Source organism: Lissotriton helveticus, chromosome 12 (assembly GCF_964261635.1).
Source record: "Lissotriton helveticus chromosome 12, aLisHel1.1, whole genome shotgun sequence".
Lineage (NCBI taxonomy): Eukaryota > Metazoa > Chordata > Amphibia > Caudata > Salamandridae > Lissotriton > Lissotriton helveticus.
In genome coordinates this window covers 454,136,964-454,162,874 of record NC_136073.1, presented here as the reverse complement: position 1 = coordinate 454,162,874, position 25,911 = coordinate 454,136,964, and the positions used below count along the sequence as shown (strand labels likewise).

Sequence of the window (25,911 nt, the reverse complement as noted above, 5' to 3'; positions counted from 1 at the left end):
TTGGTTCTCCATATCACAGATTTGGTTAATCCGGATCAGGCAGGCTTCATGCCTGGCCGGGCTACACAACACAATATCAGACGCACACACAATTCTATAGCCGCTGTTGACCGCTTTAAGAGCGGACATCGACAAGGCTTTTGACTTCCTCAGTTGGACTTACATATTCGCTCTGCTCAACCGATTAAATATTGGTACCCGCCTACTGAACCTCATACATCTGTTATATACAGACATAGCAGCATCAGTCCGGATGGCTGATTCAGTTTCAAGACGCTTCATGATTGGGCGAGGTACACGCCAGGGATGCCCCCTCTTTCCATATCTCTTTGTTTTGGCCATGGAGCCACTGGCGCCGTGGGTGAGAATGAACGCGCATTTACGTGGTTTTGATTGGGCGTCATGAGTCTCCGACCACATAGCATTGTATGCAGACAATGTATTATTTTTCCTCATGAGTCCCGATAGGACCAGCTCACGCCTTCTCAGAATCATGCAGATTTTTGGAGAAATGTCCGGCTTATACATGAATTGAGGCAAGTCCTGTTTGTGGCCACTGCGGGTGGGGATCGATTGGGTAAAGAGCCTCGTGAGGTGGTCCCAGATGGTTTTATTTATATTGGGGTATTCCTCTCGGCATCCCAGACTACTGCATGGGACAGAAATCTGGCTCCACAGTGGACACAGGTTGTTGATCAGACCTGAGTATGGTCCCATCTGCAGCTGTCTCTATTAGGCAGATCTGCCATTTTAAAAATTATCTCCCTGCCCCGTCTTCTATACCAACTGCAGAATCACCCATACCCAATACAACGGACATGGTTTCGCTAGTTAAATGCCATTTTGGCCTGGTTCCACTGGGGCAGACAGTGCAACACGAGTGGCCCTGAGGACTTGTTTTCAACCCACATATTCTGGGGGGGGTACTCCAACCCGGATGTTCAGGCATACTATATGGCTGCGCACCTTCTCGTCCTCAATGATTGGTGATATAGTGATCGGGGAGACCCGGCATATGCGGTTGAGTGCTGGCTGTTGAGTGACAATGCCTTATACACTGTTCTTTATTCTGCTGCAGTGCTAAGGGAGCTGCCGTCTGTGACTAGTAGGGTGTTCAAGATCTGGAAATCTGCACGTTGTACAATGAGCTGGTGGGGGAAGCTTACAAGAGAAACTCGTTTGTGGCCAAACGGACAGTTGTCACAGCTGGCACGGTTACCTGGCTTTCGGGGCTGCGAGGCTATCGGGATAGATACGGTAGGTGCGGCAATGCATGGTCGGAACCTAAAGCCCTTCCAAGAACTCCAGACTGAATACTTTATGCGCCGCTCTCCAATTTAGACATGCCTTCACCCCCTACCTAGCACAACAAGCAGATATACCCAAATTCAACCCTGTTGAGGCGAAGGTATTTATGGGTGAGATGAGAGACCATACAATAACCAAAATCTATTTCACACTCATTAACAATACACCTACAACATTACATAAAACTAAAGACGCATGTCAGCACGCCCTGGGTCGACTAGATTGAGAAGACTGGCTTAAGGCATTGGAGTCCCCGCACAGTGTAGTGATAGCGGCCCGCTTGTGACTCATCCAATTTCAGTATTTGCATAGGGCCTAGTGCACTTGACACAGACTATGGCACGTTGGTTTGATTATGCCCACATTGCCTACGATGTGGGACAGCGGAGGGTACCTTTCTACATACGGTGTGGGCGTGTCCAACATTATTGAGGTTTTGGAGAGGAGTGAGCACGTGCCTGTCTGAGGTTCTGGGTGGGATGCCCCACTTTCTCTACTGCTGGCTATGCTGTATATTACAGAGGGTCTGGATGGCAACAGATATAGGCGCCACTTGCTGTTCCTTGGCCTCACCCTGGCAAAGAGAGACATCGCTATGGCATGGAAGGATGAATTCCCGCCGTTGGTGGCGGTCTGGAAGAAGAGCTTGGACTTCAGTGCTGGGCCTGGAGGTCCCTGTCTTTGAGGCAAAAGGGTGCCCTCAGAAACATTTTAAAAATTGGAAAAGATGGGCAGACTACAGAGGGTTGTACTTAGAACCTCCTCATCTCATTTCTACTATTGAAGAACAATTGACATGACCGTACTAAGCTGGGACTAGAACACTATGGATATTAGATTTGGTTTTGAATGGCTTAAACTCCCCCCATTTATAAGATTTCTTTATTTCTCATGAAGATAAAATGTGGCACTGTTGTTTGTTTTTACGAAAAGTTATTAAGCAACATGTTCCCTTTATGAACAATGCTATAATTTCATTGAAAATGTTGATATCACTATCTGTAAACATGCTTACATATTGCTGGTGCCCTTTGAGGCATCAATCTTGTCTTGGCTGTCAACAATAAAATTACGTTGTGAAGAAAAAAAACTCCGCCCACATGGCCGCTTTGTCATGCCTCTGCCTTGCAGAAGTTGCTGAATGGATGGACTTGAACTGCCTCAAGCTCAACACTGGAAAGACAGAGGTTCTGACTTTGGGCAACCACTCAAACATCTGATCAATTGTATGGTGGCCTAAGGTGCTGGGTCCAGTACCTGATTCCAAACCCAAGATTAGGAATCTTGGCATTTGGGTGGGTGAAAAACTGTCTTGACAGCCAAGTTACTGCAGTTACAGGAAAATGTTTTGGACTTCTCAAAATGCTGAGGAAAATATTGTGCTTCTTGCCTGATTCAGCTAGAAAGACTGTAGTTAAGGCCTTAATTGTTTCAAGAGTTGACTACTGCAATGTTTTATATCTTGGAGTTACACAGGGGAGGATCAGTAGATTACAAGCAGTGCAGAATGCTCTGGCGTGGCTTGTATTGAATCTGCCTAGGCAAATGTTGATGGAGGTTAGGCTTAAGCAGCTTCACTGGCTTCCAGTGAGACAGAGATCTTCATATAAAGCCTTGTGCTATTGCTACAAAGCCATGGACATCATTTGAGGCTATTAGGAGTCACATCTGCAACCTCTAAATTGCTCCCGGCTACTACTGGCACTTTCTTTGCACCCCGGCTTCAGGGGAGGCAAAAGCTTTGCCTCCTTTGAGGCTAGGGGTTGCAAAGGAAGTTCCAAGAGAAGCAGGGAGCAAGTTAGAGGTCGCAGCCACGACCCCTAATAGCCTCAAATGACGTCCGTGTACAAAGCCCTGAATAACAAAGGCATGTGGTACTTGTACTCATTTGTCAGACTTTATGTACCGCCGAGGAACCTTAGATCGGCAGAGGAGATGTTGGCAATTGTTCCCAGAGTCAAGAAAGTGTGCATGGGCGAGAGCTCGTTTGACTACATGGCCCCAAAACTGTGGAATGATCTGCCCCTAGCAGTTCGTTGGGCCAAATCGGAAGATTTTTCCAGGAAAAAACCTAAACCCTTTTTTTTTAGCTCAGGATATAGGGGGGCTTAATAACTGCATGGAGGACTGTGGATACCTATACCTAGCGCTGGGACACTTCAAATGAGGTAGCTGTGCGTTTTAAAAATCACAGTATTATTAATTGTAAAGGGGTATTTGTAAATGTGTTGTGTGTAGAAAGGATGCTAGATGGCAGATGTGGGATTAGTATGATTCCTCTCATGCTTTTGGCGGAGATAGGGACTTATCTCTATCTGTGCTCTGTGGAGGGCTATCTCTATTCCACTCCCTGTTAAAATCTCTAAAACGTTGGTGGTATTCCTGCTACTCAAATCAAATCACAGCATTGTTGGTATATGTTGAGCTGTTTCCATTGCACACGTCTGTGGGTCTAGACCTTCTTACCATTTCTCCAGCTCGTGTAGATATTGGAATGCCATAGTGTTGCCAGTTTTGTTATTAGCATGACTGTAGGTTCTAAGAATCCATATCTGATATTTAGTTTTTTAGAAGAGGTCTGAGATCCATAGTTCCTCTGCAGTGAGTTTTATTTCAAAAGTCAGCCGAGGATGAAATTCAATGGCCTTTAAACATGCAAGGACCGTGTTTTTTCGCTAGTTGTAATATCATCCTTGGTTGCTGGTATTGGAACAGGTTCGCTATTATCAGCCTTGGTATCATTATTGAAGGACCAACACGTTGATATCCTGTGACCTCAGTGGAACTCTAGAGGAGGTGAGAAGTCTGTTTCCAGGAGCTTCTGGAAGAATGAGGACATGTAGGAGGGTGCATCTTGGTTTTCCTCATTTTCTGGCACCCTAAAGATTCTAATATTGCCCCTTCAACACCTGTTCTCAAGGGCTGTAAGTTTCTTCTGTGGACTCCGGAGCTCCCAACTCCAGTCTGGCGTCTCCGCTATTGTAATCTCGAAGGCATCCAGATGCTTGTCAGTACCATCCAGACAAGACTTCATTGGGCCAATAATCTCCCCCGGTTGATTTCAGTTCATTATATGTTTCAGCAGTTGATTGTTCCATAGTTGAGATAGATGAATAGATCTTCTTGAGTTCAGACTAAATTGAGTCCAGTGTCACTCCAGTCTTAGACACGCCTCCAAGGCTAGTGGTCTGCATTTCATTGGCAACAACTTCAGAGAACCACAGCTGTCTAGACGCCTTATTTCTCTGTTAGCTATTCTGATAACCCTCTGCTTTGAAACCCAACCTCACCAACCCCCAAACTGAAAGGGCCATCTTCTAACGCAGTAGGTACCTGAGTGACCTGAGAGGATGGGGAAAAAATGGAATCCTTCAATAGGGAGAAGAGCCATGGCCTTCACAATTGTTGCGGGAAGAACGGAATTACCACAATTACCTCTGCTCCTTCTCTCTGACATTTTCAATGCAGCTGACGGATGAGCAGAATATGTAGGAATGCACGCAGGCAGCTAAAGAGGCCGGGGTGAAGACAGCATATCTGCTACCCATGCCTCTAGAACCTGACATTGAGAGAAAAAACTCTGGAGCTAAGAGTTCTTTTGAGAGGCAAAAATGTCTATGAAGGGTTCCCCGAATATCTGGGATATTAGGGCAAAACCTGAGGCATGAGAGATAGAGTATGGGATGATATAAAGACTCTGTTTAGTTTGTCTGCCTCTATATTCTGCTTTCCTTGAAGTGAATTTCTTTCAGGAAAAGACGATGATTCTCTGTCCCTTCTCCAATCGATCATAAATAATGCAAGATGAGAGAGAAGACGTTTGTTCACTCTTGTCTGTTTATATATGACACTGCTGCGGTGTCGGCTGTCCAAATAATCACAAGATAATTGACAATGTCATCTTGAAATTAAGCAGTGCCTGAAAAACAGCTGATAATTCTCTCCAATTTGATGACCTCCAACTGCCGTCCATCTAATGACCATCTTCCCTGACACTTCTTGCTCAACATCACTGCTCCCCACCCTCCGGAGCTGGTATTTGTTGTTATTACTATTGCTGGAGGGGACAGTAGAGGAAATCCCTTTCTCAACAACTTCAGTTTTAGCCGCCATTGTAGTTGCCATATGATCAGCGTTGTTACTGAAATCTCCTTCTTCCAATCCATTGAAGAATGTCACCAATATTTTGCTACGTGTGACAAGACTGTTCTCATATGAAGTCTTGCCCATGATACTAGGAATACACACAACACCATGTGTCCCTTCACCTCCAGCCACAACCCTGCTGGTACTCTTGCTCGAGATGACAAAGAGATGAGTCTAACTCTAAGTCTTGCAGCTCTCTCCTCTGGAAGAAATGTCATGTTAATATCTGTCCTGTAATGAGCTCCAATAAACACCCTGTCCTGAGAAAGATACAACCTGCCTTTTTTTAGTTTGAACAGTAGACCATTGCATTACATCACTTCAGCACCTCCTTCTTTGAGTGAGTACAGAGAAGTCAATTGACCAGGTATAGAAAAATATCCTAGCCCTGCAGATGTAAAAGTGCCATCATTTTTGTAAATATTCTTGGGGCACACATGATCCCTCAGAGTAACACATGGAACTGAGTGTTTCTTCACCGGAAACAAAGGAGGTATTTGTGATGTTCCCTTATGATGGGAATATAGAAGTAAAAGTCTATCAAGTCCATAGTGATAATGAAAGACCTACTAGGAATCAAAGGGATTATCCTTTGCAAAGTCTCCATCTTGAATGGGATTCTCTTTATCAATGCGTTCACTCCTCTTAACTCTGTTATCTAACTCAATTGTTATGATGTTTTGGGGACCACAGATACGATCGACTACACTCCCATGCCACTCTGCTCCTTTGAACCGGAATAGCAGTCCTTTTCACCATCAGATTGTGAGGTTCTGCCCTCAGTACCCTCTTGATGATTACATCTTGAGGTTCTGGCATAAGAATGAGCCCAGTCTCTATAGGGGTTTCCAGAAACTCTATTTGTTATCCCTACATTATCTCCTAATGAACCCGGGCATTGGAAGTAGATTTCCCCCATGCTACCTGGAATTATATATTTTTCCTCCCGCTGGCTGAAGTAAGCCCTCTTTTTCACCGTCATGAATGCTGGTTTCTGTAGCAAGACAAGGACTTCCCCTGCTGATTTCCTTGATTCTTGTTTTCATTGCCTCTTTGTCTCCTAGTGAATGAAAACTATTGTTTTTGATCTGTTTTTCCTGAGGGCTGGTGAAAAGAAAACTTTGAAGAGGAATGAAACCCTGAACAAGCTGCACCAAAATTAGGGCTATACAATAAGGAATGTTTCTTCTCTTTGAAGATTCTGTGTAATGTTCTCCCAAATCTGGACTGAATAGTCTTTTTCCCTCAATCGGCATGCGTAAAGACACAGATTTTGATTTTTTTACCGGTATGCCACTCCTTCAAATAAATGTTCTTTCTAACGATAATAGTTGCTCATTCTGCTAACACCAATGCTCTTTCAATATCAAAGAAGATATCAGTAAAACATTCCACTTGCTTCTCTGATGTCTCTAAAAGAGAAAAACGCCTGGTCCCTCATGAAGAGCCTTAAATAAACTTTTGATGGTAGTGATCAAATACTATGTTGTGCAGGCTTCTTATATTACAGCACTCATGCTCAATTAGCCCCTGCCTAGGATTTCTTCAGGGCCAAATCAATCTTCTATTCAGTCTGATCCTTTAAGATACTTTCCTCTGCCATGGAAGTATCCTTGACCAAACTGGCCACACAGGAATCCACAAAAACGGATTCAGGCTTGGTCTTCCCTACAACCTCCAAGGGATATAACCTAGATATGAATCTAGGACAATCTTTTCAATTTTATTCTCCAAATAGTGCTCCTCGTATTTAGCCCTCTGATGCCCCCTAGAGGGAGAAGGACTGGAGGAGGAAGAATCAGAAAGTGTCCTTTTACGGGAATGCTTGTCCATTTTGAAAGCACTCAGCACACTGTTCTAGTAGCAGATTGTATGAAACTAAGTTACTGCCAGAGTAGGTAATGGCAACAATAATACCTATCTCTCTCTGCTTCGATAGGGAGCTTTCAGGCACAAATCTGAGCGTTAATATCATCTATTCTTCTGCGAGTCTCCATTGATATGCGCCCATTCTCCCCACCAGTGGTCGAAGTGGGCAGGATCTGAGGGGCACAACCTGCCCATACTTTGTTAATTTAATAAAAACAGCAGACTTGTAAGACAAGAAGTCTTTCTTCTGTGCTGTAAAACCGAGGGAGGGCCAGACAGCTCAACAGGGGCGCCTGCTTCCTTGAAAAGAAATGTAAATGTGCGCAACTCTTAATCTGCAAATGTAAAGGGTGCTTACAAGTCGGTATTGGCTTTAATATATGGAGTCACTTGAAGCATGCTGATGACATACATTTATTCTTTTTGAGTGGTATTGCAAGGAAGTTACCAGTTAAGCTGTGAAGTGTGTGCTTTTAAAGGACAGTTATAAAAAATGCACTATGTACAGTATGGGTATTACCAAAAATATATCTTGGAAGCACTTTTTTTATTTTAAATCTTTTCCCCCATTTTGTAGCAGAATATCTTATACTCTGTGTTCACATTGCTTTATCTCACAGAATGGGACCTCGTAGCACTAAACATACACAAGCCACTGGTATCTGGTTACACAGAGACATCTGTAGGGCATTCAGTAACTGAGGTTTCATAATACGTGATAGTGCATTTCTCACTGATTAACTTAACTTGCATTTATTTTTCATTTAATCTGTGCCTTATTTTATATGTAGATACCTGAAGGTGAAAGGCTCGAAAAAAGTTATTGAATATTTTGTTTTTTAGCCATGACTTGGACCACGCTCCCACTGTATGAGGCATCACAGTTTCCCTACTTCTTTAAATGTACTTCAATCGCTGCTCCCCCGCATTGGCGTAAACATCCACAAGCAAAATAAACCATATATATATATATATATATATATATATATATATATATATATATATATATATATATATTCACACAGTCACAGGTAACCCTAAATTGAAGACAGCCACTGGTCGTATGATTATTCACTTTTAATGGACAAACGCGCTAGCAGCCAGAACGTGCAGAAAGTCTCTTCAAATTGATTAAACGCCAGGACGCGTTTCGAAAGCCCCATGCTCTCTTCTTCAGCGGCGTAGAAAATGCTTGCAAAGCAGCGCTCTGAGTTTATCACCTGCCCTGGGTGGGCGTGGCCGTCACAGCGGCCTTCTGGATAGTGTAGTCCCAAGTGGGCGCGCTTGCTTTCCAACTGTAACATAATTGTAAATCCCAAGTGGGTTGAAGTTGCAGACTGCCTCCTCGCTGCTCTGCTTCACAGTGTCCATCATGAACGGAGCGTGTGTCCCCCTGTAAAAGACACCGGCTCCACGACCATCCTTATAGCATGACGCCTCACGGAGCCTGCCAGGACCTGCTTGTAGTCAGTGAGCTGTCCTCGCGACCGGAGACAGCCGCTAAAATTCACACAGTCACAGGTAACCCTAAATTGAAGACAGCCACTGGTCGTATGATTATTCACTTTTAATGGACAAACGCGCTAGCAGCCAGAACGTGCAGAAAGTCTCTTCAAATTGATTAAACGCCAGGACGCGTTTCGAAAGCCCCATGCTCTCTTCTTCAGCGGCGTAGAAAATGCTTGCAAAGCAGCGCTCTGAGTTTATCACCTGCCCTGGGTGGGCGTGGCCGTCACAGCGGCCTTCTGGATAGTGTAGTCCCAAGTGGGCGCGCTTGCTTTCCAACTGTAACATAATTGTAAATCCCAAGTGGGTTGAAGTTGCAGACTGCCTCCTCGCTGCTCTGCTTCACAGTGTCCATCATGAACGGAGCGTGTGTCCCCCTGTAAAAGACACCGGCTCCACGACCATCCTTATAGCATGACGCCTCACGGAGCCTGCCAGGACCTGCTTGTAGTCAGTGAGCTGTCCTCGCGACCGGAGACAGCCGCTAAAATTCACACAGTCACAGGTAACCCTAAATTGAAGACAGCCACTGGTCGTATGATTATTCACTTTTAATGGACAAACGCGCTAGCAGCCAGAACGTGCAGAAAGTCTCTTCAAATTGATTAAACGCCAGGACGCGTTTCGAAAGCCCCATGCTCTCTTCTTCAGCGGCGTAGAAAATGCTTGCAAAGCAGCGCTCTGAGTTTATCACCTGCCCTGGGTGGGCGTGGCCGTCACAGCGGCCTTCTGGATAGTGTAGTCCCAAGTGGGCGCGCTTGCTTTCCAACTGTAACATAATTGTAAATCCCAAGTGGGTTGAAGTTGCAGACTGCCTCCTCGCTGCTCTGCTTCACAGTGTCCATCATGAACGGAGCGTGTGTCCCCCTGTAAAAGACACCGGCTCCACGACCATCCTTATAGCATGACGCCTCACGGAGCCTGCCAGGACCTGCTTGTAGTCAGTGAGCTGTCCTCGCGACCGGAGACAGCCGCTAAAATTCACACAGTCACAGGTAACCCTAAATTGAAGACAGCCACTGGTCGTATGATTATTCACTTTTAATGGACAAACGCGCTAGCAGCCAGAACGTGCAGAAAGTCTCTTCAAATTGATTAAACGCCAGGACGCGTTTCGAAAGCCCCATGCTCTCTTCTTCAGCGGCGTAGAAAATGCTTGCAAAGCAGCGCTCTGAGTTTATCACCTGCCCTGGGTGGGCGTGGCCGTCACAGCGGCCTTCTGGATAGTGTAGTCCCAAGTGGGCGCGCTTGCTTTCCAACTGTAACATAATTGTAAATCCCAAGTGGGTTGAAGTTGCAGACTGCCTCCTCGCTGCTCTGCTTCACAGTGTCCATCATGAACGGAGCGTGTGTCCCCCTGTAAAAGACACCGGCTCCACGACCATCCTTATAGCATGACGCCTCACGGAGCCTGCCAGGACCTGCTTGTAGTCAGTGAGCTGTCCTCGCGACCGGAGACAGCCGCTAAAATTCACACAGTCACAGGTAACCCTAAATTGAAGACAGCCACTGGTCGTATGATTATTCACTTTTAATGGACAAACGCGCTAGCAGCCAGAACGTGCAGAAAGTCTCTTCAAATTGATTAAACGCCAGGACGCGTTTCGAAAGCCCCATGCTCTCTTCTTCAGCGGCGTAGAAAATGCTTGCAAAGCAGCGCTCTGAGTTTATCACCTGCCCTGGGTGGGCGTGGCCGTCACAGCGGCCTTCTGGATAGTGTAGTCCCAAGTGGGCGCGCTTGCTTTCCAACTGTAACATAATTGTAAATCCCAAGTGGGTTGAAGTTGCAGACTGCCTCCTCGCTGCTCTGCTTCACAGTGTCCATCATGAACGGAGCGTGTGTCCCCCTGTAAAAGACACCGGCTCCACGACCATCCTTATAGCATGACGCCTCACGGAGCCTGCCAGGACCTGCTTGTAGTCAGTGAGCTGTCCTCGCGACCGGAGACAGCCGCTAAAATTCACACAGTCAATTTAGGGTTACCTGTGACTGTGTGAATATATATATATATATATATATATATATATATATATATATATATATATATATATATATATATATATATATATATATATATATATATATTACCTACTGGCGGTTGCCAGTAGGTAGTTACAGTTAGGATTGATTTCCATAGGGAAATCGCAACATTCTATTTGGAATAACTTTGGCGCCGGTTGAGGAATCGGCCTGAATGTTTCAGCAACTTTGCCTCGCGGCGCTCCGCTCCTTCTCTGAAAGTTTGGGGGGGATTCGTCAGGTGGGGGCCGAGATAAAAGGGGGGTCCCAAAACGTGTTTTCCCCATGTTAATTTCCATAGGGCGGTCGGTCGCACTTTTAGCTCGAACGGCTGAATGGATTTTCACCAAACTTGGCAAAATTGTAGGGACTGGTAGCCCGATGTGCCTTTGCTATGTCTCAAGATATGTGCTCCAGAGGATTTTGAGTAATTTAGGTTCAAAAAAATGTATATATCTATAGCCGCGCCCCGGTACGTGCACCGGGGAGTGCTCCGGGCGCGCCACGCGACTTGCACACGGGAAGCTGATTGGCTCTCGGGTGTCTGTAAACATTCGAAACAGTCCGGAGCGGCCGCCATCTACCGTCTCGGTAGGACCGAGACACAAGAGGTGGCTAAAAACAAAAGGGGGAAATGACCAAAAGGGGGCAGGGTACACCCCCCCTGACCCCCTAGGTTTGATGTGGGGGCCATAAAAGGGTCCCGCAGGACAACAACAAATTTTTTTTTTTTTTTCGATTTTCACGGGGGGAGCGTACCGGGGAGCGTACTATGGAGAAAAAAGAATTACAGAGTTTTTAAAAAAATTAGCATTTTTTTATGAATTGGAGGTAGTTCTGAAAAGAACTTTTTTTTTCTTTTTGTTTTTTTATTTTTTTTATACTTTTTTAAAACGATTTTATATTTTTGGGGGATTTTTTTCAGGGGAAAAACAAAAACAGGGATTCCAAAACTGCTCAACAGGAGGAAAAAATTGTGAAACATTAGGGACGGGGAGGGCAGCGGTGTTCCTGTCTCTTTATAGCAATGAGTTCAACGCTCTGCTCCCCATAACAGAGCAGTTCGTCACAGTCCACGCATAGAAATGTTATGCCTGCAAACACCGGCTGCATGTTAGGGACCATTCTTCCACGTGGTGTTCCTGAAGGTGTTGCTCCACCAGTGGAGGTGCTGCTGCCATCTCTTGGTAAATTCCGTGCCAGGTCCCTCACACTCTCCCTGGCATAGTTTTTTGGGTGTCTTCTCTGGACATGCCTAATTAAATTGGCATTTCCAAAGCTATATTTTTTATTAGGATTGCCTCTGGATAAAATACTGCCACATATCTTGCAGGTTACCTTAGCAGCATTAACCTTTTTTTTTCCTTCAGGGATGTCAAAAAATTTCCAAATGAAGTGGTCCTTTGTTTTGTGGTGAGGAGGGTCCTCAAGCAAAAAACCATCAGAATCACTGCTGGATGACTCCCTTGCAGCCATTGCTGTAGATCAGAAAACTTTGAGAAGCAGATAATGCAAAGAACACCTCTTGCTCTCTCCAAGTACAAAGCAATAGTGAGAGAAATGGGTGGGTTTCTCAATATTTGGAAAAAAAAATGTTCTGAACCAATGAAAAGTGTTATTTTAAAGTCACATGGCTTGACGAGCTTACGCTACGCGCCCTGGGGCGCGTCCCGGGGCGCGTAGCCTAAGCGCGTCGGGCGCTTACGTTGCGCGATCGTATGCGATCGCGTGCTTCCGGGTGCGCTTACGCAGTGCGTCATATGACGCATCACGCGACTACGCGAAACATCACGATGTTGCTTTCGTTCGCGGGAATAGCGCTAACGGGATGCTCCCCGGTACGCGCCCCGGGGCGCGCCGTAACATTGCGCTTACCCGTGCGTTCTCCGGTACGCGCCCCGGGAGCGCACCGGGCAAAAAATATTTTTTAAAAAATTTTAAAACAAAAAAAATTACATATTTATACAACATAAAATTCATTATAAAAAATATTATTTCATACCTATAGAGATTTGCTATTAAAAAACCGATGAAATTCACTGAAAAAACCATAGGTTTCACACCAGTTATAGTTAGGAATTAGCATTTAAAAAACCTCTTAAATTCACTGAAAAAACCATAGGTTTTACACCAGTTATGGTTAGCTGGGAATTTTACTCGCATAAAACCATTGAAATTCCCACGTTATAGTTAGTTGGACTCACTATAACTTGCGCGTGCAATGCACTGCTGATGACGTCACATATTACGTCACTCATGACATGGTCAGTGACATCACTCATGACATCACTGATGACACCATCCTTGTGACAGAGTGACAGACCTCCTTTCACTGTAATGTAACCCTTGAAACACATATTCAAAAATAGAAACTAAAATTTTCAAAAAAATGGAGATACCCATACCAGTTACAACAAGCAATTCAGTAATTCCACCATCTATATACACATCCACTCATTCACCAACAGTTCTATGTAGTCAGTCATACATATACTCACTCATCATATGTAGTGATACACCTATACATCCTGTTACACACCGACAGTCATCCAAAAGATACTGTCCCACATACTCACACATGCAAATAAACTATTAAACATCCATTTATTTGCATATACAGTTATACACACACTACCACTTTACTTTTAAGGAAACTTACACATACTTACTCTCTTAAACAATCACTTATAGAAACACATACTAATTTAAAAAGGAACTCTTACAATCCCTCACTCTCACATATACTCACTTATATACATCAATATTCACATATACTACATTAAAACATATGTAGTTACTGATAAAGACACTAGTGAGACAGTCATTCACTCACTAACATACACATATACACACTCATCCACCCATACAGTCCTGCACATGTACTGTATTGAAAACACATACAAACAGAGAGTCAGTCATTCATGCATCTATGTGCTAAGTAATACTCCCACCAAACCATACAAACACTTATACTGATACTAAGAAAAACATCTAATAACCCATATACCTACACATGTAGCTACACACCAACCCATGCAGCCACTTATACACAAAGTGTTACATTAATACATATATTTAAATATTTAAACATTACTCACTATTATTTTTTTTTCAGAAAGACACACATTCACTGGATGGTGTCATCAGTGATGTCATGAGTGATGTCACTGACCATGTCATGAGTGATGTAATATGTGACGTCATCAGCAGGGCATTGCACGCGCAAGTTATAGTGAGTCCAACTAACTATAACGTGGGAATTTCAATGGTTTTATGCAAGTAAAATTCCCAGCTAACTATAACTGGTGTAAAACCTATGGTTTTTTCAGTGAATATATATATATATATATATATATATATATATATATATATATATATATAGATATATATATATATATTTAGCACAATTTGACAAAGCCCGAAGGCGAAACGCGTCTTGTTGCTGTGAAGTAGGCACAATTTGACAAAGCCCGAAGGCGAAACGCGTCGTGTTGCTGTGAAGTTCCCGTAATAAATTCTTTGTGGAACTACCCCCTGCGTGTGCTACGTTCTTGATGGATTAAAAATCCGTGGATGTTGGAAGCGTTGATATATATATATATATATATATATATATATATTATCGCTCCGGTTACCTTCTATTTCAAAAAGAGAACCCGGTACTCACAGGAGAAGTACAGGTTTGTTTATTGTTAACAAACACTAAGCAGACAAACGCGTTTCGGTTTTCCTTCATCAGTGTCTACCATTGACACGGAAGGAAACAGATTTAAAGAAACCTTTCGTCATTGCATGCATAAACATAGAAAGAGGATTTACAATCAAAACCCTGTGAGCAGTAGATTTTACATTGTATATCACAGTATGAAGTCTTGTCAAAGACGATACATGTTTATATTCATTTGGAATTAACATTTTCTCCTGGTCATTCTAAATAATTAGATAAAAGCCAGATTCCTAACTCTCGAATTACATATTGCCCTAGTACATGAGGCAATATCGTATCGTCTTTGTTGTGTGTTATTAAGCCGTGGATCGGCATTTCTCACAGGGTATAGTACTTTTGGGGCTAGGGGACATTTGTTCTCATTCTATTGTTTTCCCAAGTGAGATGACAGTTCTTCATTCCTATTCAGACCAGCTGGTAGGAATCTGGCTTTTATCTAATTATTTAGAATGACCAGGAGAAAATGTTAATTCCAAATGAATATAAACATGTATCGTCTTTGACAAGACTTCATACTGTGATATACAATGTAAAATCTACTGCTCACAGGGTTTTGATCGTAAATCCTCTTACTATGTTTATGCATGCAATGACGAAAGGTTTATTTAAATCTGCTTCCTTCCGTGTCAATGGTAGACACTGACGAAGGAAAACCGAAACGCGTTTGTCTGCTTAGTGTTTGTTAACAATAAACAAACCTGTACTTCTCCTGTGAGTGCCGGGTTCTCTTTTTGAAATAGAAGGTAACCGGAGCGATAATTTAAAGACGTGGAGCATCACCACGAGAGGCACCCGCCTACGAGTGCCCCAGTTCACTTTTGGCGCAACGGAGCGGCGATATATATATATATATATATATATATATATATATATATATATATATATATTACCTACTGGCAGTCGCCAGTAGAGGTATATATAGTTAGGACTTAGTTTCCATAGGAAATCCGCAACATTCTATTGGGTATAACTTTGGTGCCGGTTGATGAATTGTCGCGAATTTCACAAAGAAGATGGCCCGCTCCGCTCCTTCCCTGAAAGTTTTGAGGGGGTTCGTCAAGTGGGGGCTGAGACAAAAGGGGGTCCCAAAACGTGTTTTCCCCATGCAATTTTCCATTAGACACGGCTACAGCCCGAACGGCTGAACGGAATTCCAAGAAATTTGGCAAAAAGGTAGTCTGATTCGCAGATCGCCCTTTTGTTTAAAAGGTGTAAATCCCTCCAGTAGTTGTTGAGAAAATTGAGTTTGAAAAAAAGTTATATATCTATAAGCGCGCACCCGTGCGCGCGAGCTGAATTCTGATTTGCTGTTAGACTTCTGTCAACATTCTATTCGGACGAAATGAGGAAGTGTTGGCCGCCATTTTTTGTCCGAGGGAGAGGCCAAAAGAGGAAAGTGTGAAAAGGGGGCAGGGTAGTCTCCCTGACCCCCTAGGCCTTCTGAGGGGGTCCCTGAAGGACCCCGAAGGGCAAAAAAAAAAATTTTTTTTGTTTTTTAAAGTTGCGAGGTGCGCGCACGTTGTGCGCACCCTATAGCCGCCATTTTGTGTAGTTTTAAAAGAGAGTGACAAATAAAAGTGGAGAACGTGAAAAGGGGGCAGGGTAGAGTTTCCCTGACCCCCTAGGCCTTCTGAGGGGGTCCCTGAAGGACCCCAAAGGGCAAAAAAAACATTTTTTTTTTAAAACAAATCGCGAGGTGCGCGCACGGTGCTCGCACCTCCGAGGCAGAAGAGAGTGAAAAACAAAAGTGGAAAACATGAAAAGGGGGCAGGGTAGAGACTTCCTGACCCCTTCGCCCTTCTCAGGGGGTCCGTGAAGGATCACGAAGAGCTAAAAAAAAATTGTAAATTTTTTTTTAAGGTGCGCGTACGTTGCGCGCATGTCAAAAAACAAACCAAAAAAAACTACTTTGAGTGTTTAGCTGTTGTATTTATAATCATGTAAAGAACCATAGATTTCACACACATTATATTTAGGGATTAGCATTTAAATAATCTTAAAAATTCACAGAAAAAAACATAGGTTTGACACACGTTATAGTTAGGAATTCGCTTTGAAAAAACCTTTGAAATTCACTGAAAAAACCATAGGTTACACACACGTTATAGTTAGGAATTAGCATTTAAAAAAACCTTAGAAATTCACTGAAAAAATCATAGGTTTCACACACGTTATAGTTAGCTGGACATTTCACTCATACAAAACCTTTGAAATTCCCCCGTTATAGTTAGTTCAACTAACTATAACTCGCGTGGCCGCAATGCACTGCTGATGACATCACATATTACATCACTCATTACATGGTCAGTGGCATCACTCATGACATGACTGATGACATCTCAAGACCGAGGCACAAGAAAGCAGAAAAACAAACGTGTAGAACAGAAAAAGGGGGCAGGGTAGAAACACCCTGACCCCCCAGGCCTGCCCTGGTGGCCCCACAAGGACCCACAAGGCCAACATTTTTTTTAAAACCCGTTCTTTTTTTTTAAAATTACCCCCCCGGGGGGACAAAATCGCGGGGGCATAGTGATAAAGAAGTAGGGGGGCCCAGTCCCCCCTATACTGCCCCGGGGACCGCCGCCCCCCCACCCCGGGGAAAAGCAATGCAGCCCCCTGGCGCATAATGGAGGCTCAAGGTGGGCTAGTTGGCCTCCAGGGACCCCCAGTATGCAAGGGAACATAATCCCCCAATTTAGAACACTCTACATGGCGCGTTTGCACAGTTTAAGTTGGGGAATTAATTCTTGTTCAATTCAGAGGTCCCCTAGAGGGAACTAGTCCAACAGGTATCTCCAGTAAGCGCCATGGAGCTGCGCTGCAGAGTGTTGTAAAAAGGGGGCATGCCCTCTGAACATCTGCCTGCAAAAATGTAGTAAATCAGTAAAAAAAATAACAATTAATACATTTAAAAATTGTCATTTAAAAAACCTTCGAAATTCAATGAAAAAAACCATAGGTTTCAGGCCTGATATAGTTAGGAATTAGCATTTAAAAAAACGTTGAAATTCAATGAAAAAACCATAGGTTTCAGGCCTTATATAGTTAGGAATTAGCATTTAAAAAACCTTTGAAATTCACTGAAAAAACGATAGGTTTCTGGCCTTATATAGTTAGGAATTAGCATTTAAAAAACCTTGCAAATTCACTTAAAAAAACATAGGTTTCAGGCCTTATATAGTTAGGAATTAGCATTTAAAAAACCTTTGAAATTCACTGAAAAAAACATAGGTTTCAGGCCTTATATAGTTAGGAATTAGCATTTAAAAAACCTTTGAAATTCACTCAAAAAACTATAAGTTTTAGGGGGTTATAGTTAGCTGGACATTTCACTCATACAAAACCATTGAAATTGCTCCTATATAGTTAGTTGCACTAACTAAATTTCGCGCACCCGCAATCCACTGCTGATGATGTCACATATTACATCATTCATGACATGGTCAGTGACATCACTGATGACATCTCAAATGACATCACTGATGACCTCACTGATGACATCATCCACGTGACAATCACATACACCTTTTCATACACTAGTAAAATCTTTCATCACCCTTTGTAAAATACAGGGTATCATATTTGAATCCATTGACACAGCAATACAAGTATCTAAAAACCCACTAAGAGATTCCTAGATGTATACACACATCTAATCACTTATCTGTAGATTCACTCATACATACTGTCAATAAACAATAGAACACTATCAAATATACGTATACACCTATATCGACATTACACACCAGCACACAACCTATTCACATATGAAGTTATGGTACTCACTTATGTAAACAATAGATCATACTTACATACTTACTTAGCTATACAGTTATCCAAACACCAGTTTATCTATTCATTTAGGTAGTAAGTCATACTTAGTGTATTATAAAATCATTATTACAAGTATACAGTTATTCATATAGTCACTCACACAATCATTGAGTCTTATGTATACTTATTTATATATAACAACTGAAACATACACTGCCTTTTATTTTTCTAGTTTGTTGGACATGTACCATTGAGAAATATATTTGCTCATCACCACACCCATAAACATATTCACTCACCCAAACAATTGTTAGAACATGTAGTTTTAACTTCATATATCTACTGAATCAACTATTCACACATCTTTGGGCAGTCACACACCCCCACCGAACCACACACACATTCACTCTCCCATACAAATACTCAGTTAACTAATCAATAACTAATATAGACTTTCACATAGCTAGTAACCAACTGGAGTACCACTTTACACAACAACTGACAAAGTGATACAGGTATTCACACAGTTTAGTCAGTATCCACTATATTTAGTGAGACACTATAAATTGTTAAAGTAAACAGTCAATTACACTGCTACTAAATCCTCCATCCAAATATTTATTTTTATATATCACTCATTCTTCAATGCAAATTGCTATATATATATTGCATATGTAAATAACGAAGCAAACCACATTCACTGGATGATGTCATCAGTGATGTCATCAGTGATTTCATTTGAGATGTCATCAGTGATGTCACTGACCATGTCATGAATGATGTAATATGTGACATCAGCCGCAGTGGATTACGGGTGCGCGAAATATAGTTAGTACAACTAACTATATAGGAGCAATTTCAATAGTTTTGTATGAGTGAAATGTCCAGCTAACTATAACCCCCTAAAACTTATAGTTTTTTGAGTGAAAAAAAAAAAAAAAAAAAATATATATATATATATATATATATATATATATATATATATATATATATATATATATACACACACACGCATTAATTCTGCTCTTCGTGGAACATGACAAATTTATAGAGCGACATGACAAATTTATAGAGCGAGCAGCACATGCATAAAGAAAGCAAGGCACAACGGGTATACCATGAGAAGGGCAGCAATAGACCCTGAAAACGTATATTAACACATAAAAGGTTTGCCTCGCCTCCTTACCTCTCCGCAGTTTCCTAGAAGTTCTTTCATACAGTATCCACCTTTATGGTTGTGTGTGATCACCAGGCAGCAAACTTGCTTAAAGAAAGAACATAAATCCCACAAAGCTACCATGCACTAAACTGGAAAAAATTAAAACAATTTGAAATTTCTCTTCATGGGTGTAAACCTGACGTGGTCGCCTCAAAACATCGTCGTCTACTCAGATCTACAGTACGCCTCCCCCTGTGTAGACAATTACTCCTTCGCCGTTTAAACTTACCGGTTTTTGTTTATTCGTTCTAAAAGTTTCAGCGCGTCTCTGGTAACCATAGAAACAAAGCGGTACCGGAAGCTGTCATAATAACGAGGGATTCCCTGAAGTAGGCGTGGTTTGCAACGCAACATTCCGATAAAGAACTAGAGCGCTGACAGATATACGTGATGTACCAGAGTAGGCGCCATGCCGCCGGTTACACCTTGTACCGTACACAGTGGATTCAATGTTACTAATTTGCTGAATCTGGACAGAATTGCGTTAAATCCCACAACTATCACAGCATGGCGTCCAGTGACTTCCCTTCCCTTTATACACATTTTGTTGAAAATAGCAGTACTATGTGGTTCTTTATTGAAAGTCTGAGGGTTGTATATTGTGCTCTAATCTTGGCGAAGCATTGAAGTTTTATCCTAATGACAGTGCTTCCGCGAGGTACAGCACAACCTGACCTCTGCGAATCCGCGATTTTTCCCTGGCTCTCTTCTAAGGCTGGCTACTTCAGACAACAAACGTGGAAACGCTTTTCAGTATTGACGGCGGACGCGATACATATTGATAGGCTTTATGGTTATAGACAGAGATCGCGCACTGAGAAAGCTTTGCGCTGGTTGCTACAAGACCCTAGGCCATCTTGGAGAAGGAAGGATCTGTCTGTCATTGTTCACTGCAGTTAAACGTTGCTGCCACTTTGTAAGTTTTTAGATCGTACTTTGTAATATTCTAGCTTTCAGTTTTTTTTTTTGTATTTTCTGTACAAATCCCTAAGTATTCGTTAATGTAATCTATTCAAAGTGGATGGTTCATTGCTGGTATTTACTTGCATTTTTGTAGCTCCTCTTGCGTCTCACAGGTGTGCTACATATATATTTACAGTCTCTTGTTTAAAGCGGCCGCAAGATCTTACAATGTTTTATTGGTTTAAAAAAAAAATAGGAGTCCGTTAATCTTAAAATTACATGTTCTTCCTTTTTGCCTTAAAACCTAGCCAAGAAGAGGGAAGAGTACTGGAAGGCAGCTCACTTTAACAAAGCTAGCATGTTTGTCTTTTCAGATATAAATATTTTTTTAATACATTTTGGAAAATATTTGTATTTTCGGTAGACTGGCGATTTATTTGAATAGGAATGATTTCTGAATTTCTGAAACAGTTGAGAACTGTATAAATTAAATAGTTGTACATATAGAATTCCACCTCACTTAGGCAGGCACCTGTTTAGCTTTACTTGCCCTACGTGTTATTATTCCAAATTTCGAGATTATGTTTGCTCTTTGTGGTTTATAGGTGACATACATCCGTTAGCTAGTGAGTTTTTCCACTTATTGTCATTTTTTAATTGAGAAAACTGTAGCTTTTTTAAAAATGTCAACGTTAGTTTATGTTCTCTTAAAATTGCGCAGTTGGAGGTGGACACCAATTAAAGAGGGAGTCAAGTGTCTCTAAATGCAAATTGCATATTAATAACAACCTTATCACGGCTATTGTTTCCAGTTCTGGGTTAATTTGTGATACCCTTAATGCCATCTCGGTATTATAGGCTTGGTTTGTTTGCTTCCATGGAATCTCTATTCTAATACACCTGATAGCAGTGACTTGCAGGTGAGACGCCACGATGCCGGTTAAGTATGTGGTTATGGTTGTCCAGTGACGGTAATTTTCCTTATTTGGCCGGTATTTTAAGTTAAGGAAGGCTAGTTGAAAAACAACTGGGGACTTTAACAAAAGCCTATTTTACCCCAGTGAAATATCAACCGATAACATCTACATACAAGAAGAAATCACATGACCTGCATTTCCATGCTATAATAACGATTCCTAAATAATTATAAAAGTAAACCGTTGCAGGAAACACGTTAAAACAGCAAATCGGGGAATTTAACAAATACATTGTATTGAAGTATCAGCTCTGAGCCCCACCAGAATCTCAAAACATCAACAAATAGCCATGTTGCAACCCTTGTGGCGCTTGATCAAATCTTAGCAATTCTATTTTACTAAGTGGATGAAAAGCTGCAGTTTGTAAACTCCACACTTTCCCAAGCAATTGCTGAACTAATTGTCTCATTAGTATGTTTGATTACTGTGGCAAGGATTGTTTCGATTGAAAAGTGTATAGCGCACCCTGTGATTCCTTTACCAACGCTCTGCAGTTTTGGTTCATTATAAATCCTTTCACATAATCCTCCCCATATGTCCTACTACCCTGGCTATGGTTTCAAAATACTAAAGTCTACAAAAAAGTGATGGATGGAATGCTTCAATTAATCTCAGCCACTGGTAATTACTTGGGCCGCATCCAAGTCTTTCGTTATTTTGCACACCTTTCCACCTCAGTTTCCCATGCATACTGTGTTACTGGAACCAAACAATACCTGACTGACCAGCCCATAACTAGGGCGGAACCAGTCTTGGGTTGCTTGAGTTCCTACTTAGGGAGGACCTGGCTTGTCAGTTCATGCTGGTCTGTTCCCACTGGAGTAGGGTCAAGACTGATTTGGATATAGCTGGGTCCAAACTGAGGTGGCATGGTGTGCAAAATAACGATGGTTGGGAATTACCATTTGCTGACATTAATTCAAGCATTCCACCTATCACTTTTTGTCATGGGTTCGAAATAGCACTGAAATTAGGACGTCATTTATTTTGCTGTAATCTGTCCTGCCTTCACGTCTGTATGTAATGGGCTGTGTCTAATTAAATTCACTTTTTCACTTCCTCATCATTACATCTGTTCATTCATGTAATATTCAGTGGCCGCTGTTGCGTGTGACTCTCAGATTTATTTCAGATTTTTTTTATTAAGTGCACTGTTAGTAAAAACCTTTGCATCAAGTGCTTTAAAAAAGATCAATCACATCAGAAATATACATTAAAATGTTAAAAAGGCTGAGAGCTAACAAGAATAACGATATAAAGGATTTGCTCACATAACCAGTACATAGTACAAGCAATTTCATAATATAAATATCAAGAGGGTTAAAGTGCAGTGGAAAAGATCAATACAATCAGAAATTAGTCCATATACATTACAATGCTAAATAGGCTGACAGCTAACAAAAGTAAGGTTTAAAATGGTTAGCTCATATAACCAGTGCATAACAAAAGTAATATAATTGAAATATCAAAAGGGTTAAAAGGTCGGTTCCACTTAAAAAGTGCTTTGCTTATGTGGCTACATGACTTTTCTATGTAACCCGGCTATACCCATATGCCATTCTTAACAGCCGGTGTTAAGTGTTGCGCCTAGGTCACAGGGTGACTGAGCTGTGGCTTCATGGACTAAAAATGTCTAAGTCCCGGAAATGTGTGTGAGTCTCCTTATAGAGTGGTTTGTTTCTTACATAACTATCACTCATTTAGATCAATTCATCCCCTCAGTGTGGTTGCATGAAAGTATTCTAGCTGTGTTTTCTGCCTAATGTGGCGTAAGATGGCAGTCTTGATGAATCGGGTCTTTCTTCCATCAAACTCGCCACTCAAGGAGTAATGGCACATCTACAACAGATTTGGAACCTTCCACTTCGGGGAGGTGGTGATACTGACTCCCTTCCCTTATCTTATATCTATCCCTGTGAGAGGTTTGAGGTTCCTGTAGGACACTGGGTCTCTATATAGTGTACTAAAATCAAGTACACCATACAGAGAGTCCAGTGGATTGCCAATAGGTGTGTAGAGGTAAAAGCAGATAATTCTACTGCTCTTTTTAAAGTAGTGTGGGCAAGCAGTGTTAGGCCTGTCAGAGGATAGTGCTAAGCATTTGTCTCACACACCGAGATAATAAATGAGACACACTCGAGAACATTTAGTAAAATAAACTGGTATCTATATATATATATATCTATATATATATATATATATATATATATATATATATATATATATATATATATATATATATATATATTTAGAAACCAATAACTTCGTTCAACAGTCAATAAATGCTTTGTATGCCGATTTTTAACCAAAAGCAGTTCAGGACATATCCTTACAAGTTTTAACCAACAGCAGTCAATACCCTCAGTCAAAGGGTGTAGAGGTGAAGGGGAAGAAAGCATAGGGTTAGATAGCAGAATACTGCCAACACATTTACCATCGCGGTTGACGCAGGCAATACTCCGCCACAGAGGTTGGGGGACAACTGTCACCCAGAGTTCACAGGAAGTTCTCCTCCAGGGCAGTCAGATTTTTGGAAGTCCCAGGGCTCGGGCACAAAAGGCAGTCCTGGGTTACCTGGGTCAGAAGTGCTGGAGGTTTTGGGATGCAGAATTGGTTCTTCACAGGTGGCGTTCAACTACAGGTGCAGTGAGGGCTGTCTGTCATGGTTGTTCCCAAGTTGCTGCTTCAACACAGTCGATGCCTCCAAAAAGTGGGTACAGTGGGTTCAGGCTTAGCAGAGCGGGGCTGTTTCCAGCATCGATCGCAGGTACTGTGAGGATCCCTCAGGATAGTGGATGCGTTGTAGGGGTTGGTTACCGGTCAGGTGGCCAACAGGCCTTGGCTGCTGCAACTTTTGGTTGGTGGGGTGAAATGTGTAGACACGGTCTGTGACTGTCTTCACCCCAGCTTTCTTTACTGGTGGTCAGACCGGGACTAGTGCCACTAATCCAAAAAGAGGTCCCAGGCAATTGGCGAAGGCTGGCTGGGCTCTGGGTTTCTTGGAGGCTCCACAGGTTTCAGGTAGGGATGGCAGGCCACAGCTGTCGAGTCCTTTTGCAGTAGGCATGGTTTGGTGGCAGTTTCTTCTGCAGCAGGGCTCAGTTCCTGGTTCTGTAGCATGTCTTCTTCCTGGGTCTTCTTTTGGTCCTTGAAATTTGAAGTCAAGGTTTCAGGGAGCCACCCAAATACTCAATTTATGGGGAGACAGGCAGTAGCCAATGGGCTACTTACCTCTAGGGTGTCTACACCCTATAGTGACTACGTCCTGTGGGAAGAGGTACTACCCTAGCCCGATTGGAGGTTTTCTCACAATCTCAAGATGGTGGAACTTCAGGAGAAGGTTTCACCTCACCTTCCCCGCCCTAGGGGTGGTGCAGGCTGAGAGAGGACCCTCCTCCTCATCGAACTAATTTTCTTGCCTTTCCTCCAGCCAGAAGTGGTGCAGGAAAGGGGGCTTGGCCTCCCCACTATCAGGGGGTTCCTGGGTTGGATTTCAAAAGCGGCATCACCATTAGAAGCTTCCCGCTTGGGAAGGCCATAATGTCCTGGAGTAGGTGTGAAACACCCGCGCCCAGAGCAGGTTTTGTTTCTGTCCTCTGAGAGCCGGGCTCTCATCCAATGAGTTCAGACACAGGTCTGGTGGTGACCGGCTGGTGGAAACCGGCCAAATACCCCACTAGTGTTTGGTTAGGTTTCAGGGGACAATCTAAAGTCAAACATCTTAGAAATCAGTGAAGCCATCGTGGAGCAAGGAACCTCGTGCTGTAGAGTATTCAGTCGATGTATTCTTTATGGCTTGCCTGTTCATTTACGTCACAGAATGGACCTCACATTGTAGCAGCATATCTGCTCCTGTTGATATGCCCACACATAAGGTATAGTGCACCCTGCCTTTGGGCTAAAGGCCTGCAGTAGGGGTAGCTTACCTATATCTTACTCAGTGTAGGGATGGCATGGCACACATGGCTGTGCGCCATGTCGACTATTCGTAGTACCTGAAGCTAATGATGTGCCTCTGAATTATATTTTTAGTGGTGTTATGCATACTCTGATCAGTAAAGGTGACAGGATAGAGTCTTTCTTCACCCTAACAGTGAATTACTAGACTTAATTTCACATATACTTACCTTCCCTATACTTTGGTAGTAGATATTCTGGTTATAGTATTGCAAGGCAATATGTAAAAGACACAATAATGTGGCAGAGCAACCCCAGGGCCACCTTAAGAAGGGAAACTTTCTATTTTAATCGTTCTTTCCTCATCTATTGCTAATTAAATATTCAAACTAAAATTCACTAGCCATTGAACCTGGCATGTTCCTGCAGATCAGGGCAGACTGAACTACCACTGCTATTCCTCCATTCATTACTTTGGTGAATGTTATGTTGTATAAAGTAAACGTCTGAGTTATAACAGTTGCTTTTTTCAAGGCTCAATTCAGGTATCTTATTGCATGAAGGT

At 42.4% G+C, this 25,911-nt stretch overlaps 2 protein-coding genes across 6 annotated transcripts in view; one reads left to right on the top strand and one right to left on the bottom strand.

The window, feature by feature from the left end:
• DNAAF1 (dynein axonemal assembly factor 1) overlaps positions 1–19,928 on the bottom strand; it is a 504,693-nt gene extending 484,765 nt beyond the window's left edge. For 3 of the 5 annotated variants that reach the window (XM_078669123.1, XM_078669125.1, XM_078669127.1), the window contains exon 1: positions 19,799–19,928. In XM_078669123.1, coding sequence (XP_078525249.1) covers positions 19,799–19,923 — 125 coding nt within the window. In that variant the 5' untranslated portion in view covers positions 19,924–19,928. The other 2 variants (XM_078669124.1, XM_078669126.1) reach the window with 1 other exon arrangement.
• A 116-nt stretch (positions 19,929–20,044) lies between these two features.
• Positions 20,045–25,911, top strand: part of LOC144797816 (inactive hydroxysteroid dehydrogenase-like protein 1) — a 78,532-nt gene continuing 72,665 nt past the window's right edge. Inside the window, exon 1 of the mRNA XM_078668614.1 lies at positions 20,045–20,485. The gene's annotated coding sequence lies outside the window, so the exon portion shown is untranslated. The remainder of the gene's footprint in view (positions 20,486–25,911) is intronic.